The sequence below is a fragment of the Eulemur rufifrons genome, chromosome 16 (assembly GCF_041146395.1).
Source record: "Eulemur rufifrons isolate Redbay chromosome 16, OSU_ERuf_1, whole genome shotgun sequence".
Classification (NCBI taxonomy): domain Eukaryota; kingdom Metazoa; phylum Chordata; class Mammalia; order Primates; family Lemuridae; genus Eulemur; species Eulemur rufifrons.
Genome location: NC_090998.1, coordinates 44,968,644 through 44,987,695, shown reverse-complemented (window position 1 = coordinate 44,987,695; position 19,052 = coordinate 44,968,644). Strand labels below are relative to the sequence as shown.

At 45.7% G+C, this 19,052-nt stretch overlaps 1 protein-coding gene across 8 annotated transcripts in view; it reads left to right on the top strand.

Moving 5' to 3' along the window:
• R3HDM2 (R3H domain containing 2) overlaps window positions 1–17,683 on the top strand; it is a 141,998-nt gene extending 124,315 nt beyond the window's left edge. For 7 of the 8 annotated variants that reach the window (XM_069489365.1, XM_069489363.1, XM_069489362.1 and 4 more), the window contains 10 exons: window positions 3,376–3,618; window positions 3,928–4,054; window positions 4,297–4,457; window positions 5,236–5,390; window positions 6,601–6,701; window positions 12,309–12,478; window positions 13,344–13,491; window positions 15,257–15,354; window positions 15,704–15,788; window positions 16,693–17,683. In XM_069489365.1, the coding sequence (XP_069345466.1) occupies window positions 3,376–3,618; window positions 3,928–4,054; window positions 4,297–4,457; window positions 5,236–5,390; window positions 6,601–6,701; window positions 12,309–12,478; window positions 13,344–13,491; window positions 15,257–15,354; window positions 15,704–15,788; window positions 16,693–17,033 (1,629 nt within the window). In that variant the 3' untranslated portion in view covers window positions 17,034–17,683. Of the gene's footprint in view, window positions 1–826; window positions 929–3,375; window positions 3,619–3,927; window positions 4,055–4,296; window positions 4,458–5,235; window positions 5,391–6,600; window positions 6,702–12,308; window positions 12,479–13,343; window positions 13,492–15,256; window positions 15,355–15,703; window positions 15,789–16,692 lie in introns of all 8 variants that reach the window. The other variant, XM_069489357.1, reaches the window with a different exon arrangement.
• The last annotated feature ends 1,369 nt before the right edge of the window (window positions 17,684–19,052 follow it).

Genomic DNA, 19,052 nt, shown 5'->3' with positions numbered 1-19,052 from the left:
ATGCGGTGATCAAAATGGCTGGAGGGGAAGAAGGAAGAGAAAAAAATAACTACCCATTAGTTGCTTTAGAACACTCCATGTTCCTAATAAACAAATCCTCCTGCTTGAGGCTAGTGAAGGGACTAAAGGGACAAAAACTAAAGCTAGGCTATTTATATTTTATTACTAAATCTTCCCTGTTTGGTGGTGGGGGTGGGGGTCATACTGCCTCACAGCCTGGAGGAACACGGAACAGTCATGGAGCAGAAGGAAGTAGCCAGAAGCAGGCATGAACCTTGGGTGTTTTTTCTTTCTCTGCCTTTGGGAGGGAGATGATGCTTGTGAATGAGCACTTCCTCCAGGAGAGCTATGGTGTGAAATCAGAGCGTGGCTGAGCCAGACCTTGGATGCCCCTTCCTACAGACGCAGTACAGTGACGCAGACAGGAGTCTCTTCTGGGCATTCAAGGAGGATTATGATTGTGCTCCCCAGGAATTGTGTGTTCAGAAAAAATGCTTTGGGAAAAGCTATGTTTGGGATCAGGTGGCAGACCCTGGCAGTCCTCAGATTGCTTACAATAGCTGCAGAGTTCTGAATGGCCAATGGGGTGGGGAGTGCTGGGGTCTCTCCGGAAAAATTGCCTGTTTGTCAAAGAGACGTGAAATGCACAAGCCCTCCTGGGCTTGGCCACAGGCACACCCAGTAGCCTTGCTATTCGTGTGAAGTTTCTTTTATGATTATTAACTTTGTCGTTCCTTCCCTTTCCCTCCCCATCTCTGCCCTCCTGCCTCTTCCTGTGCCTCCCTTTTCTCTTCCGTTTTCCACATGCCTCTCTGCTGGTCCACAGCCAGTCCCGTCTCTGCAGCCCTCTCCGCAGCCTGTTCAGTTCTCTCCAAGCTCCTGTCCCCAAGTCCTTCTGCCAGTCTCTCCGCCCCAGCAGTACAACATGGTATAAACTCCATTCCCCCTTTTTGTCTTGTCCATGTGTGGCCTGTATCTGTGGGTATGCCTGGGTCAGTCTGTGATGGCCTTGCAAGCATGTTGTGCTTTTGGAGGGCATGTTGGAAACTGTTCCTTCGTAAGGGGCCAGCACAGGCTGAACTATACTCCATTTTAACGGCCTCATCAAAAGATGCCTAAATATAAGACAGGAACACTGAGTTCCCGTGAGTTTCAGGACGGGTAATGAAACTGGATGTTGGTATAACCTACGCTCCTCATCTCTCTACCATGTACATCCTTCATCTAATTTGTTCCCTAGACATGTCTGAGGAACCCAGTTTATTCTGAACAGAATGGTCCTCTATAACTTCCTTTCAAAATAAAAATACAACTGCAGGCCTCTCTGGTACCACTGGGAAAAACTTGAACTGTTCCCCTATTTTACCATGTCATTTTATATAAGAATACCCTCTTCCGCTGCATAGAACATGCTGTTTAAATTGTTTGTGAGGGTCAGGCATGGTGGCTCATGCCTATAATCCTAGCACTCTGGGAGGCCTAGGCAGGCAGATCATTTGAGCTCAAGAGTTCGAGACCAGCCTGAACAAGAGCGAGACCCCGTCTCTACTAAAAAAAAAAAAAAAAAATAGAAAAAAATTAGCTGGACAACTAAAAATGTATAGGGAAAAAAAAAAAAAAAATAGCCAAGCATGGTGGCGCATGCCTGAAGTCCCAGCTACTCAGGAATCTGAGGCAGAAGGATTGCTTGAGCCCAGGAGTTTGAGGTTGCTGTCAACTGGGCTGACACCACGGCACTCTAGCCCAGGCAACAGAGTGAGACTCTGTCTCAAAATAAATAAATAAATAGGTATATAGATAGATAGATAGATAGTTTGTGTGATTATTACAAATCCTTTGACAATCTGATTTGCCTTATAGTTGATAATTTACATCATGGTTATAGGAGCCCTGATTTTTTGCTTTGTGTTAATCATACCTCTAGCTTTAGCGATTTCACTAGAATTCCCTATTTCCTCCTACCACTTATCTCCATTCTGAAAAGTCCTGGAATATGGGCCTCAAAGTAATCTGCAATCCAGGCTACTTGTCATCTACTCCTGCCCAATAAAGTGGCAAAAGAACTAGCTTGAAGGCCGGGCGCGGTGGCTCACGCCTGTAATCCTAGCACTCTGGGAGGCCGAGGTGGGCGGATCGTTTGAGCTCAGGAGTTCGAGACCAGCCTGAGCAAGAGCGAGACCCCACCTCTACTAAAAATAGAAAGAAATTATATGGACAGCTAAAAATATATATAGAAAAAATTAGCCGGGCATGGTGGCACATGCCTGTAGTCCCAGCTACTCGGGAGGCTGAGACAGGAGGATCACTTGAGCTCAGGAGTTTGAGGTTGCTGTGAGCTAGGCTGACGCCACGGCACTCACTCTAGCCTGGGCAACAGAGTGAGACTCTGTCTCAAAAAAAAAAAAAAAAAAAAAAAGAACTAGCTTGAAGATCAGATCCTTGAAAATTGAATAAAACTGCAGAAAAGCATTATATTTTGGTTTCTAGTTTCTTTTGCAAAAGAACTCCTGCTCTGGCGTGTATGTGTGTGTGTGTGTGTGTGTGTTTTGTGTGTGTGTGCGTGCACGTGTGCGCCAATTATTGTCAAGGGAGCAGAAGGGAAGAGGAAGCTAACAAACTCTAACCTATCACCATATGAGTGAGAGATGGAACACCATCACCCTTGCTGCTTAGGAAAGAGAGCTGAGAAAGAAGGTAATTACAGTCTGGCCAGTCAGTCTCATCCTCCAGTTTAGCCACTCACCCTGGCCGCTTCTCAGAGGTGAGAATTGAAAGTGGTTTCTGAAGGGCAGAGAACTCTAGGCTAGTGTCAGAGAACAAAGGTGGAAATGACCTCGAGAGAGAGTAAGGAGATAAGCAGCAGGAGTGGGAGCCCCCAGTCTTGCTGCTGCATAGGCAGAGCTCTGGAGGCACATGAACCTAGCCACCATGATCTGCTCAAGGTGTTATCTGGGTCCTTATATATTATAAAAACAGGAGTTACGGCAATGTAGGGGCCCTGCTTGTGGTTGTGGGTATGAGAAAGACAAGAAATGGAAAGACTCTTATAATCGTTTTCTTTAACCCACTAGTTTGTCCTCTTTTTCTATATATAAAAATCGTATCATTGCTCCCATCTCCCCAGGACTAATCCTAATAATGATCATAATCAGGGTGGCCATTGTTACCTCATATGTGGTAGGGAGACTGCTCTGGAGTTGGGCTTGAAACAGCTGGTCAATTCATAGCAATTTAAAATACCACATGACAGGCTTAGGGCTAAAAACCACATCTTAGGGCACAGAGGGAGGACTATCTCAAATCTGTAGCGGGAATTGCTATTTCTGTTTGTGCTGTTACAAGCCTCAGTCCTTGAGTCGCCTGCTCTCTCAACAGGCAGATGACCTCAGCAATCCCTTTGGACAAATGAGCCTTAGCCGCCAAGGCTCTACTGAAGCGACTGACCCATCTTCAGCTCTGTTCCAGCCCTCACTTATCTCCCAACACCCTCAGCAGACTAGCTTCATCATGGCTTCCACGGGACAGCCCCTCCCCACTTCCAACTATTCCACCTCTAGCCATGTACCACCTACTCAGCAAGTCCTGCCACCCCAGGGCTACATGCAGCCCCCTCAACAGGTGAGCAGCTCCAGTTCCAAGCTTAAATCACTAATTCAGTTGGTCCAGTATTATACCTTCTTTCTTCCTCTAGTGTTTAGACAGACCAGAGGGGATAGCTCTCCCACCTGTACTTGAGAGTTCTAGCCAGAAGGTCTTTATATATAACACAAGTCCTTCCTGTTTTATGTCAAACTTTTATACTAATCCCACAATTGCAGGTCCAAAATATCTCTATTTACGTGTGTCTGGCCACCAACCCTGAGGCATTTAGTAATGGTAGGGCTGAATCTGAGGGTCCTCTTACATATCTTTTTCCTCTTACCATAGATCCAGGTTTCCTACTATCCCCCTGGACAGTATCCTAACTCCAACCAGCAATATCGACCTCTCTCTCACCCGGTGGCCTACAGCCCCCAACGTGGTCAACAGCTGCCTCAGCCATCCCAGCAGCCTGGTAAGAGGAACCACTGGTGTGAGAAGGCAGTGAATGGGGGAAGGGCAGACTGGGAAAGAGAGAAGAATTACCTTTACCATTTTAAAAAAGGGGGGCAGGGACAGGAATGATTAGGATCCTAAGAAAGGACCCAGGATCTCCAGAAAAAGAAAAGGTAAAATAGAATGGAAAGGGAAATTACTGACAGAGTGTGACCTCCTACACATTCATACTAATGTCTTCTCTGCCTTGCCCATCCCTAGGTTTACAGCCCATGATGCCTAACCAGCAGCAGGCGGCTTACCAAGGCATGATTGGGGTCCAGCAGCCACAGAACCAGGGCCTGCTCAGCAACCAGAGGAGCAGCATGGGGGGCCAGATGCAAGGCCTGGTGGTTCAGTACACTCCACTGCCTTCTTACCAAGTGGGTGCATTCTGCATTGGGAAAGGTCACCCAGTCCTCAGGATGAGGAGAAGGACAGCTTCCCGGGGTCATCCAGACTGGCAACTCCAATACTAAAATACTGTCCACTTTCCCCCTAGAATTATTTTTGGAGTTTTTTCCCTCTGAGAGAAAGCCCATAGAGTCTAAGAAGAGTCTTTAAATTGTTTGGTCTTTATACAGCCATACAAATGAGCATATGCCCAGGAAAATAGTGTCTAAAGGAAATAAGGCTCCTTCCTCTATGTCAGATGCCCAAGGGTGGTATTTGGAGAAGGGAGAAATGCCTAAATTTTCTTTAGACATGGGGGAAACGGGAGGAGACTCTAAAAGGTAGGGAAGAAAGTTATTTTTGTTTTTGTTTCTGTTTTTTTCTTTTTGAGACAGAGTCTGGCTCTGTTGCCCGGGCTAGAGTGCCGTGGCGTCAGCCTAGCTCACAGCAACCTCAAACTCCTGGGCTTAAGCAATCCTTCTGCCTCAGCCTCCCAAGTAGCTGGGTCTACAGGCATGTGCCACCATGCCCAGCTAATTTTTTCTGTATATTTTTAGTTGTCCAGCTAATTTCTTTCTATTTTTAGTAGAGACGGGGTCTTGCTCTTGCTCAGGCTGGTCTCGAACTCCTGACCTCGAGCGATCCTCCCACCTCGGCCTTCCAGAGTGCTAGGATTACAGGCGAGAGCCACCGTGTAGTGATAACGAGGCCATTGTCTGCATCTCAATGGGAGTATGAGTAGTCATTCTCTTCACTTATCTCACCCAGGTTCCAGTGGGTAATGACTCACAAAATGTGGTCCAGCCGCCTTTCCAACAACCCATGCTGGTCCCTGCAAGCCAGTCTGTGCAAGGAGGCCTCCCAGCAGGGGGCGTGCCAGTGTACTACAGCATGATCCCCCCAGCTCAACAGAACGGTACGAGGTGAGGACTCCCAAGAGCGAGGTACATCTCCCATAGACCTTCAGCAACTGTTGCACCATGTTTTGTTTCCACTGGCTTAAGAAAGGCAGGGGTAAAGATCCCAGTAGTGTGCAAACACAGGTACAATATGAGGGAGTTCATTCTCCTTTTCTCCTCATTGGTTTTACATTTGCTTAAGAGCTCATTAGCAGAAAAGAATTCCTGCTTCGGAGATTTATAATTTATGATTTCTCCCATTTTTTGTTTTTCAAAACAATAGGATTCAGAACTATGGGATAGAGACTATTCATTCATAAGAGAAGCAATTTTGGAGCACATATATGTAAATTTTTCTGTGTACTTCTGTTTGTATCTATGAATGAAACACCATAGGTGTGTCTATTTCTATATATCTGAGTGTAGGTCGTAGCTAATAGAATTTTAGCAGTAGAAGACACCTTAGGAAATCTAGTTCACTCCTCTTGTTTTATTTTTCTTCGTTATTTTTTAAACAAGGAAATTCTAGCTAAGGATTTTAAGAAACTTACTCAAGTTCACATAGCTAGTTAGAAGCAGAGCTAGAACTAGAACTCGGGTCTGGGCCTAACTGTATGTGTTTCTCTGTGTCTGTCTCCCATCGTGTGTATTTTTATCTCTGTATTTTTATATGTATGTCTCCATGTTGTTTTGAGTTTTGTGGCATTTTTTCTTTTTTTTCCCCATTTGTCTTTAGGTGACTGTGTCTGCCATTGTGTACATATCTTAAATCACATATCTTCTTAGTTTTTTTTTAATTTTTTACTTTTAGGACAAAAATAATTAGCAATCCTTAGGTGTTTTTTAAATCCATCTCTCTCTAGCATTGTGTGTCTGTCTCTGGCACTCTCTTTATGTTTCTAGTGTTTCTTAGAATATGTGTGTGTGTGTGTGTGTGTGTGCGCGCGCGCACATATATATGGTGTTTCCACAGTGTTGGGAAGAGCATGTGTCGCTACCATTCCATCTGTAGCACTGATTAGCAGTTGCCTAATTGAAAGATGATCAAGTACAAATATATATAATTAACTTGGAACTGATGAGTGATTTTAGAAATTGCATGGCAAATTGGTCTGGGAATGGCTTGGAGCTGCCTCTGCTTCCCACAGGGGAGGGCCAGGAAGCAGCAGCTGTTTGCCAGGAGCTGTTTTCTCCCTCTACCGTTTCACCACTCCTCCTTTCTCCATCTCCGCAGCCCTTCTGTGGGGTTTCTGCAACCTCCTGGCTCTGAGCAGTACCAGATGCCTCAGTCTCCCTCTCCCTGCAGTCCACCACAGATGCCACAGCAGTACTCAGGTAAGAGGATAAAGAATTGGGGGAACCTGGGCACTTACAAGAGCTGGGAAAGGCAGAAAGAGTTCAGGGATTGGCTCTGTCCCTACTGTGACTCCCTCACGAGGGAAAACCAAAGTCTTGGCAGGTGTTTTCCAGGGGTACTGAGGCTGCCCTTTCAACAGGTGGGGGTTGGTTATCTCTTCCCTGGGAAGCCACATCTGTAATTGAATTTCTTGTTTTCTTGTTCTCCTCTCCTCTCATCTCCTCCCCCCCCCCCCTCCATCCAGCATTACACTCACATGCCTTTGGGTCATGAAATACTTACATGTGTCTCCTACACTCATTCTTCCTATAGACAGCTTTTCTTTTCTCTTGGGAGTATGAGGGAAATTGATTAAATGCTTTTTAAGTCATATCTTAGATTTGTTTAGCAGTTTTTAGTGTGCCCACATACATTGTAACATTTTAATTCTCACCACAACTTTGTAAGGCAGAAATTTGATTTAAAGAGATTAAATGACTTGCTTAAGATCACAGTCCTAGAACTTGAACTTGAGTCTGACTTTTCCATACCTCATGCTGCAACTTCAACACATTTTCAACAGGCTTTGTATTCTGTTCCTTTCCCTCCAGTGGAAAATAAATAAACATCATGTTAAACAGTTAAAGGCTCTCTTTGGTGGGGCTAGCTATTACAGGTCAATAAGTTTATGCCGGCCGGGCGCGGTGGCTCACGCCTGTAATCCTAGCACTCTGGGAGGCCGAGGTGGGCGGATCGTTTGAGCTCAGAAGTTCGAGACCAGCCTGAGCAAGAGCGAGACCCCATCTCTACTAAAAATAGAAAGAAATTATATGGACAGCTAAAAACATATATAGAAAAAAAATTAGCCGGGCATGGTGGTGCATGCCTGTAGTCCCAGCTACTCGGGAGGCTGAGACAGGAGGATCGCTTGAGCTCAGGAGTTTGAGGTTGCTGTGAGCTAGGCTAACGCCACGGCACTCACTCTAGCCTGGGCAACAGAGTGAGACTCTGTCTCAAAAAAAAAAAAAAAAAATAAGTTTATGCCATGCAGCCTCTCACTGCCTTTGCCAAGAACTTCCCCTACACACCAAGTACAGCTGTCCCTGTTTGTATACCTTTCTCCCTACCCTGACATAGCAGTACAATGCAGTTAAACTTCAGGGGTTCTGTTGGGGACAAAGTCTTAATTTTTAGCCTCTAACCATCCCCATTCCACTCCACTGTGGGAATGTCAGAGTGCCCTCTTCTGGTGAAAGGGAGATGTTTTGCCAGTTTTCCCCATTTAGAAATGGAATATTTCTTACTAAAAGATGTTTTGCATCCTCACTGTGTTAGATGCTGTGGAAGGGATTGCAGAATTAGTCTCACTTGTTAGATGTGATCAGTTCTTACCTTTACGGAACAATGACTTCCACCTTCATCCAGGACAAATGTGAATCTCTTACAGGCTGAAGTTTTCAATCTGACAGCTCTTACCCTTTTTTACATTATTGGTATGTCTAGCTGTTTCTCCTAATGTCCGCCAGGGGCACTTGGCCTTGAAATTCCCAATGGGGTATGGAAATTGTAGAAACCAGCTCCAAGAATCACTGTAGCCTGTGGTGGTGCATGGTACCGCAGGGCATTTTCTCTCCTATTTGTTAAAATAAGTGTGTGCATGTGTATACGGGCATATGTATGTGCATTTTTGTGTGTATCCTTTGTGATATGTCAGTACGTCTATTGGGTCTCTGTGGTTATATCTGTTCATCTTCCAGTACAAGGTCTCTGAATCAAGAACAAACCAAGTACCTATTCTGGACCTAGTACTGGGTTAAGAATACCAAAATATGGTTGGTCCAAGTGCAGTGGTGTTTACAACTAATTGATCACAACCAGTTACAGATGCCTTTGTTCCTTCTCCACTCTCACTGCTTCACTTGACTTGACCAGCCTAAAAAAAATACAATACTAAAACAACTGTTGTTCTAGAAGTTGGCAGCACTGGAGATCTGGACTGGGGTTGGAAGGAGATAATCTAGGCTTCCCAAGTCAAAAGACATGGGAGGAAGACATGGCAGGGAAAAGAAAAAGAAAAAAAAAGACATGGGGAAACCCCATTCACCATCTACTTCCCTTGTTGCTTTGGAATTTTCACAGTTCTATCTCCTTTACTCCTAGCAACGATAGACCCTGGGCTTCTAACTGACTCCTTGTACTTCTCCTAGATGGTGGGACCCTCTGTTCCACCCACATCATCTAGGAGCCCATATTCACCATACCCTTGACTTTAAAGGTCTTTAATTCTGCTCATGGAAATCTAAGAGGGAGTGGAAAAAGGGAAACAAGTGTTTATTCTGCCTGCCTTTCCAGTTCGCCCTTTACTGAAAAGAGGCAAGCACAGGCCACAAGGGCCCCTCTGTCACCTTCAGAGGAAAGTCACCCGCCCTCCTCTCATGTAGCAACATGGTCACTTTTCCAAAAATAAAGGCAGGGATTAGGATTGGCTGTTCCTGGAACAACTGTTGTGGTTTATTAATACATTTTTGTAGTTGCCCAGTTTACCCCCAAGCCTGTACCCTAATTCCTCCGCTGTGATATTAGACATAACTCCAACCTCAGAAAACACTTTTCTTCATACTAAAATGATGGCTTGCAAGTCCCTTGAGGTTTCTACAGGGATGCTTGTCTGGGGAAGATGCAAACAGACGTGAAGTGGCAGTGATGCCTATGCACAGACTCCCGACTCACAGTGACACAGCATCATGGATAGAGAGAGGGAAGTGCATGCAGAAATAGCCTCTCACTACTTACTGGCTCATTTTTTAGCCAAGGGGTTTCCAAAGATGAGACTACTATTCTTTTCTTTCCTACTTCCTAAGAATCCTCACTCCCCACCACAAAAAGGAAAAAGACCAAGATATTATTGGATTCTGTCCTATAATTTGGGAAAGATGCCTGTGGGTTTTATTTCTCTGGACATTCCTTTCTAGAGATTTGATTTCTGGTGGTAAGGAATAAGCCTTATCAGTTTTCCACCTCAGTGACTTAAACAAAAAACAAAAAACAATTCTGCCAGACATAAATGTCATCTGTTTGTATTTATGCAGTTTGCTCTGCCCAATCGACCTTTCTGCCCAGGTTTAATGATGCCACTTAAAAAGCCATTCACACGTCCCCTCTCCTTTCAGAGCTTTCAAGCTGAAATTGATTTCCTTATTCAACCCCTTTCTCCCCCTTCCCACCCGCTCCCAACCCAGGCTCCTTCCCCCAACTTGATTATATGGAAGTGCTGTCACTGGACAGCGGGTTTGGTTTTATTTTTATTTTTTTTTTTTTATTGCCGTGTCTATTAAGAGCAGTTCAGCTGCTAACGGATGCCACCTGCTTTGGGCTTGAGGAAGAGAAGCATAAAAATCAGCTTATCAGCAGAGTGGCTGTGTCCTCGGCTGAGTGGAAGAACAATGCTCCAGGCCAGTGGGGGAGGACTAAGTGTGGGGAGAGCTCAGAACAGTGCGCAGACTGAGAACCCTTGCTTTGTTTTTGCTGGGATCAGAGAAAATAATATGAGCATTTTGTTCTCTTTTGCCCTTCCTTTGAGCCCCCTATCAGCTCCTTATGGCTACATGTTGGTGTTACAAAGAGCTTCCACTGCCTTGCTTATGCTTACCCTGCACACTCAGACACATCTACCTTTCCTGACCCAGGGCATTAGTTAGCCTCAGATCATGAGCTGCCTTCTAGAAAAGCTCTAGATTTGATTATTTTTGCATTGGACCCTCAGGTAGCAATGAGGTATTTGAATAAGGTCAACTGCAATTTTTTTGGTAGAGGATGTTTGTAGCAGGTGAGACTCTTAGGATAGGAAAAAAAATGCCCAGAACAACAGCTATAATAAGCCTAGAGTTGTTAAATGCAAGACACTCCACAACTATGCAATTTTCCTGTGGCACTTCTATAGCTATGTTATCCCTCTTGGCAGGGGATGGGGAGATGTAAGCCTGTTGCTCTGAATATTTGTGCTCTCTGATTGGATGAACCCTAGAGGGTAGAGGGCACATACTGGCTGGGGAGTAGCATATGACAGATGCTATGTCTCCTGAGCTGCTCTCTCAGGCCACCTGCCATTTCTTTTCCATTCCTTTGACCGATACTACCTGAGAAAAACAATCACATTTACTTCCCAGCAGGACTGGTGCCCAGGGCAAAGGCTATAACATTTCCTGTCATAGGAAGCAGTGTGATGGCAGCAGCAGTGGCAGCCTTGGAGCACCGAGCCATGAAAACAGCAGCATTGCAGCAGGTTTTTGAGCTAGTAATCCCCAGCTCCCATTTTTCTACCACCACACACACGTGAACTCAGCCTCAACAGGAATATAGCTTGGGGGTCACGAGCAAACCCTCACTCTGGATAATCCCCAGTGGGGAAGCATAGCTCCTGCCTATCCCTCCCAGCAAGGATCATCCATCAAACTGCTTCTCCCTAACTCCTTACTTTGCTTTTCACCATGAAGAAGATTTTATTTTTCATTTCCTTAATATTCCTCTTCAGTGAGGCCTTTCCTTCCCCTAACCTGTGAGAGGATGAGATTATCCATGGGTGCCAGTGCTAAAACCTTAGGGTCGCATCCACCTTCAGAGGGCCTGATGCTCCTACTCCATTCCTGCTGGCATTGCCCTAGTTCAGAATCTCTTCATTCTGTTTCAGAAGCTTTCTAAGTGGTCTTTTTGCTGCTAGTCCCTCCCTCCTCTTGGCCATCCTACATCCAGCCCACTTTAGTTACCTTTCCAAAGCACAAATCCTAGTCCCAACACCTACAGGATAAAATCCAAACATCTTACCAGAATGTACTTCAAACTCTGACACCAACTATTTGTTTAATGTCTAAATCCTTAATAGACTGTCCATTCTATGAGAGCAGGAACAGGTTTGTTTGTTGTACACTTAGTGCCCAGCATAGGAACTGGCACATAGTAAATATTCAATAAATGTTTGTTGAATAAATGAATAAATATGTCTCATCTCCTACTTCCCCTACATAACCCCTATGTCTTAGCACCTGGAATTATTTTTCATTTCCTGAATATGCCACTCTCTCTGCTTGAAATGTTTCCCAACTCAGCCTACCCTTGGCCAAGAAGTACTTCCTGGGTCTGGCTTGGTGACACTATGTGCATTTATGTTCTCCAGAATAACCAGAGATCACTGACTTATCTACAGCCATTACCATAAAAGCCACATGTCTACAGCCCTGGCCCTTGGCCCAGACTAGGACCTGTACCATGCCCAGACACTAGAGCAATCTGATCTGGGCATTTGGTAATACCCACCTTTAACAGAATAGAGTTGTTTTCTGCCAAGCATGCCAAAATACCCCTCACCAGGTAAAGGCCAGGAGAGCATTGGCATCTAGGACTCATCTCCCTTCCACCCAGATTTCCACTGGTTTGGTAGAAAGGGAGTCAAAAGCCAAATCAGCAACCATCTCAGATTCCTGGCAGGACGTGGTCTGAGTGAACCTAAAGTGAGTGGGTGGATTTGCTTACTGGCTGCCCCACTCAGGAATAGCTGGATGGCCAAAAGACAGTTTGAATTTACAATCAACTGCTTTCTTCCTGGCCCTCAGGAGTGTCACCTTCTGGACCAGGTGTGGTAGTCATGCAGCTGAATGTTCCTAATGGACCCCAGCCCCCCCAGAACCCATCCATGGTCCAGTGGAGTCACTGTAAATATTACAACATGGACCAGAGGGGTCAGAAGCCTGGAGACCTATACAATCCTGACAGTAGTCCCCAGGTGAGTTCTGCAACCCAGCCTTGTCTTGGCAATAAGGTGACCAGATTCTTCCCAGGGAGCAATTTTTGCCATTGACTGAGCAGCCCCTTTTACATGTCTTTCCCTGCATACTTTTGAAACATAAGAAATAGAAGGGAGCATCCTCTTTTAAGGAACCTAGTCTCTAAAGTGGCAGATAGGACATACTTGAAATATGCTCAGAGGCTGGGCGCGGTGCCTCAGGAGTTTGAGACCAGCCTGAGCAAGAGTGAGAACCTGTCTCTACTAAAAACACAAAAATTAGCCGGGAGTTATGGTACGTGCCTGTATTCCCACCTATTTGGGAGGCTGAGGTAGGAGGATCACTTGAGCCCAGGAGTTTGAGATTGCAGTGAGCTATGATGACACCACTGCACTCTAGCTGGGGTGACAAGAGCGAAACTCTGTCTCAAAAAAAGAAAAAGAAAATGCTCAGAGAAAATATTTAAAACAGTGTGTCAAAAATAGATATTAAAATATACAAATGGGCCAGGCGCAGTGGCTCACGCCTGGTAATCCTAGCATTTTGGAAGGCCAAGGCAGGAGGATCGCTTGAGGCCAGGAATTTGAGGTTGCAGTGAGCTATGATGATGCCACTGCACTCTAGCTTGCGTGACAGAGTGAGCCTGTGTCTCAAAAAAAAAAAAAAATTTTTAATTAATTAACTAAAATAAAATACACAAGCGAATTAAAGACTAAGGGGGCAGTATGGAGAAGCAGTCCGATTTTGACAGATTCCAGTAAGAGAAACGTCTTTCCTGAGAAAGGTGAATTTTAAGCCAAGCCACAGGAATATCCAGAAAGTAGTGTTTGATGTTTATGTGATGTGTGTTCCTCTCTTCCACAGGCCAGCACACAGATGAGCAGCAGCCCTGTCACATCTCCTACCCAGTCTCCAGCACCTTCTCCTGTCACCAGCCTCAGCAGTGTCTGCACAGGACTCAGTCCCCTGCCTGTCCTTACGCAGTTTCCCCGGCCTGGGGGTCCAGCACAGGGTAGGGGGTTAGATTAGGCCTGGCTGCTGTGGAATTCACCCTTCACATCCTATTCCCAACTGGGGAAATGGAGAGAGTAGCAACAGGCAGGGAACCAGTGTGGCTGATCCAATTCTGGGACCTAACTCTTCCTTTAACATCCCTGTTTAGGCCATGGACACTTGTCCCTCTCTAGTGCTGCCCATGCTTAACTTACTCCAGGCTTCCTTTACAAACTTGGTATTCACCACCAAGTAGGGGGAAAGGGGCTGGGGAAAAGAATTCACTGGACTTTCTAATGAACCAGAGTTTAATGTAGCATCAGTACTGAGTCTGAGGGCTGGGAATGTGAAGCTGTGTCAGAAACATTATGGTTTTAGAAGAAGGAACAATGGATTTGGATTCAAGTTCCAGTTCTCCCACTAACTAGCTTTGTGACATTGAGCAAGTTACTTAAACTCGGAACTAGACCTCAGTTTTCTAATCTATAAAATGAGGTTAGTCACACATAAGATGGGAATAATCTTATCTGTTTTCTGCCTTAGCTGTCACAAGCAGTATAAAAAGAAGATAAGAATATGGTTTAGGGCTGGGCACAGTGGCTCATGCCTGTAATCCTAGCACTCAAAAAGGCTGAGGCAGGAGGATTGCTTGAGGTCAGCAGTTCAAGACCAGCCTGAGAAGAGTGAGATCCTGTCTCTACTAGAAATAGAAAAAATTAGTCACATGTGGTGGTGCACGCCTGTAGTCCCAGCTACTCGGGAGGCTGAGGCAGGAGCATCGATTGAGCCCAGAAGTTTGAGGTTGCTGTGAGCTAGGCTGATGCCATGGTACTCTAGCTCCAGGAGACAAAGTGAGACTGTCTCAAAAAAAAAAAAAAATTTAAAAAAAGTATGGTTTAGGCCGGGCATGGTGACTCACACCTGTAATCCCTAGCAGTTTGGGAGGCCGAGGTAGGAGGATTGCTTTAGCTCAGGAGTAAGACCAGCCTGAGTAAGAGTGAGACACTGTCTCTACTAAAAATAGAAAAATTAGCCAGGTATTGTGGTGCACACCTGTAATCCCAGCTACTCAGGAGGCTGAGGCAAGAGGATCACTTGAGCCCAGGAGTTTGAGGCTGCAGTGAGCTATGATGACATCACTGCACTCTACCCAGGGTGACAGAGCAAGACTCTGTCTCAAAAAAAAAAAAAAAAGAAGAAGAATATGGTTTAAAAACTTGAAAGAGCTCTGAAATGTAATATTTGTCAATAATAGGTAACACTTAATGGTGCTTAATATGTACCAGGTATTGCTATAAGTGCTTTACATGTCTTATGTTCGTTTAGCCTTTCTGACAACACTAAGGAGGGAAAAACATACCCAACATCACATTTCTAGTAACAGAGCCAGTATTTAAACCTAAGAAGTCTGCCTCCTAATCTGTGCTCTTGTCCACTATGCTGTATTACCTCTCACATGGTCAGAAACTTGAACCCTAGGGTTTGGAGATAGAGATAATCTGTGTAAGAGATAAAAGACATTTATAAGGGTCCGTTGGTTGCTTCCCTAGTCATTTTCACAGGGCCTTTTGTCTATAGTGAACAGAGTCCTATTTCTGAGATATAGCTGAGAGCCAAAGGGTTTAGGAAGAGAGATTACTCTTAAATCAGTCACATGAGTACTCCCGTCATAGGAGAGTAGAAATTGTGTGCATTGTTGCTATCTCCAAAATCCCCTCAAAGTCTCATAAAAGTCCTACTGTGAAGCTTAAGATCCCAGAAGACCATCTGCTCTTGCTCCCTAGGTGATGGGCGCTACTCCCTCTTGGGCCAGCCATTACAGTACAATCTGTCCATCTGCCCTCCCTTGCTCCACAGCCAGTCGACTTACACAGTGCACCAGGTAAGGGTGTTCACCATCAGCCTTAGGGCCATCAGACCTCCTTTCTCATCTGGGCCTCTATCTCTTAGCCACTCGCTTCAACTAGCTGGAGGTACAAGGGAGACATCATAGAATGAACAAAGCAGGAGGAGCCTTGCCCTACTTCTGTACTCGTTCCTCCCACTCAACCCCAGTGCCAATAGGGAGGGGCTCTTTGTTTCTCAGTGGCCACTCCTTGGCCATTCTCACTGCCTGGTGGGATGGGGTCCTCAGGGTTGGGTGCTGCTCTTCAGTTTCTCAGGCAGCCATTGGGATACAAGGCAGTCAGTGTTGTTTACCTGAGGTGAAAGTTATCTTTTGAATGTTGAAGGGACAGAGTGGACTGAAGCATGGAAACCGGGGCAAGAGACAAGCACTCAAATCTGCCTCCACTGACCTGGGAACGGCAGACGTTGGTGAGTCACAGGATGCTGAATCCCTGAGAGGGGGTGCCCACCCCTCCAGCCCTTCATTACCAGCCTAGGACGACTGGGAAAAGCCAGCTTCGGGTGGGGAGTAGAAGTGGGATCCTTTGTGGTCAAAAGCAAACGGAAACTAGAGAAGTGAAGTATCTCAGTCCTTCTTACCAAGTCATCCCTGGTCCTGAGGAAGATCATGGTAAAAACTGGGAATAACACAATAATGGTCGTTGCTGAGCCTCTTATTAAAAGTCTTCTGGGAGCAGTCCTGACCCTAATCTAGGACATCTACCTTTGGTAGTCCTAGACCCAATTTAGGGAAAGATTGGTAGAGAATATGGGGAAGTAAGTCTCCCCTGCAGGCCTTCCATGCTGGGCGTACAAGATCTCTCAGGATGTGCCCTGTTCAGGAGCAGTTTGCTAAACAAGGAAAGGAAGGGAGACTGATTTCCTGAGATGATAAGAAGGAAGAATCTATTTGGGCCAGCCTGTGAGAAGGAAGGGAACTGTGGAACATATCTCAGATTGATCCATTGACTTTGCCAAAGAAAATCAGCAAAAGCCACATTTCGTTCATAGCAGTGGCACCCTGTGAGAGAACTGAGGTATAGGTCCCCAGATTATAAACCTGGGATTCTGATTCCCAGTCCCTTCTTGCCTGCATCTCTGGGCTAAAAGAAGATAAAGGTTTATTTTTTTCCTCCTAGTTGCCCTGATCAGAGTCTGGATAGTGGGAAATTGGGTTGATCTGGGGAGGGGAAGAAAGGGCTAAGTGGGAAAGGCCAGGCTTTTGAGGACATTTTCTACAGACTTGGCCAGTGGATACTTCTCAGCCAGAGTGCTCTTTTGTTCTTCCTACCCTACTCCTTTCATAACCATGTCCTCTCTCCTCCCCTTCCAGTCCTGGGTCGGGTGCTGGAGGTGACAGATCTCCCTGAGGGCATCACCCGTACTGAGGCGGACAAACTCTTCACGCAGCTTGCCATGTCCGGCGCCAAGATCCAGTGGCTCAAAGATGCTCAGGGGCTGCCTGGTGGGGGTGGGGGTGACAACGGTGGGACTGCCGAGAATGGCCGCCACTCGGACCTCGCTGCCTTGTACACCATCGTGGCTGTGTTCCCCAGCCCCCTGGCTGCCCAAAATGCCTCCCTTCGTCTCAACAACTCCGTGAGTCGCTTCAAACTTCGAATGGCCAAAAAGAACTATGACCTGAGGATCCTGGAGCGAGCCAGCTCCCAATAAATGGAGGAGGGGGAGGGACCAGCACAGTAGGGGCGGAGGCAGGGTGGAGGGGATTGAGAGATCCTGACAGACTATGGACAGAGGCAGGAAATAATGAGAATGACACTCAACTGGAGCCCAAGACATTAGGGATGGAAACAGATGAAGATGGAAACAAACTGGCACTGGACTCCTTCTTGCTCCCCTGCCATGAGTCCCCTCTTTTTCCCTCGTCCCCTCTCTGCTTCCCCCTCCTTCCCATCCTCTTATATCGTTTTTTATCTCTTCTCCCACCATGAAATTAATTTCTTATTTTTTGGTCAGGTAGAATTGGGAGGGTCCTACGCTTCCCTATTCTCCTATTTCCTTAACATCCCAAGCTTCCTTTCCTTTTTTGGTCTTTATGAATATTTATATGGACAGAATTAAGAAAAAATTGATTTCCCCATTCTCTCACTTCCCCCATCTCGTCTTCCCCCAAACCCCACAGAGTTAAAACTTGGGACTCCCCCCACCCCCTAGAACACTTGTATATTGTTTGTTTGAGATTTGTGCCGCAGTAACAGACACAGTATTTAATTGCACATACAGATGTTTGCTGGGTATATTCACTGTAAATTTTATTTAATCTGTTTTTTTGTTTGTTTGGGGGGTTATTTGGGGGGAGGTTGGTTTTGTTTTTAAATATATAAAAAAAAAATCTGTCACTGGACATCAGTCACTCTTTCTCTGTTACCACCCTGATGTGGATGGAGGTTGGAGACCCTGGGTAGGTATAGCCCCACAGCTGTTGGAGGGGTTTGTTGTGGGTTGGGATGGCTTTCCCTAGCATTTGCACACTATTCCTAACACTGTTCCCTCCATACCATCTTCCTCCCTGTACACAATTGTGATAGATGACTGAGTCTCTAATGGGACCTTGGTTTGGGGCTCTCCCAGCTCTGCCACTAACTATGGTTCATTGAGCCCATCACTACTGTAAACCTCTGTGTCCATAAAATAAGAGACTTGAACTGACCAGGTGGCCTCTGAAGTTCCTTCCAGCCTGTTAATTATATGATCCTTTTTAGGGCCCTTCTGGCTGAGCTGGGGAAGTGGGGTGAATGAGGTCCAGAACTGGGTTGAGATGCTGGGCTTACACCTGTCCATCTAATCTTCTGAAAACCCTTCAGGGATGAAGGACTTGGGCCTTTCTTTAATCCTAAAGCCAGAGGATTGGGTTCTACCTGGCAGGAACAGAAGTGGATGTTTCTTACAGTAAAAAAATATATCAACTGAACTTGCAATGCCAAGATGCTGTACTATCAACGTGTGCTCAACAGTCCCTGTCTTATGCAGCTGAAGAAAGGTGAAGAGCAGAAGTTACCCTGCCTGCAAGATGGAACTTTTCCTATATCTGGGGCTTCTCAAAGCTAGCCCTGTTGTTCTACAGCCTGTCAGAATAGGGCCATGAAAGAGTCTGTAGACTGAGAACCATCGAAAACCCCCTTTTCAAGCTCACTCACCCCTTAAAGAGAGAAAAAAGAGCAGTGGGATGGGAATGACAAAGCACATTGTCCTGGAAATCTCTTAGGTCTGGGTAGCTGTATCTCTAAACCATGCTCTTTCAGGAGCTTGTCTGACCCAACCTCCAAGTAGTACTTTATTTCTTACAGATACAAGGGATAAAGCAGCACTACATCACCACCCTAAATTGCTCTCCTCTGAGATGGGAGTGTCTCCTTTTTCAGCCATGTCACAGCCCAAAATGTAGGGGAAGGTTGCATCCCTTTAAGAATGCAATCTATCTCTTTGACCCATCAGTTATATACTGGGACATCAGAGATGGGAGATGGAGTCAGGGAATCAAAAGGGTTGAGGAAGTGTGAGGGTTGGCCATGCTACCTTTAAGAGTTTGCAGTTCTCATGGGGAAGGGGACATTACTTACAAATGATAAAAACTGCCTATGTGGCACCTAAAGCTTTCTGTCCAGTGTTAACTAGACCACATCTGCCTGGTCATTAGACTCACTCCTTAGAGCCCCTTAGATGGAAGGCCCA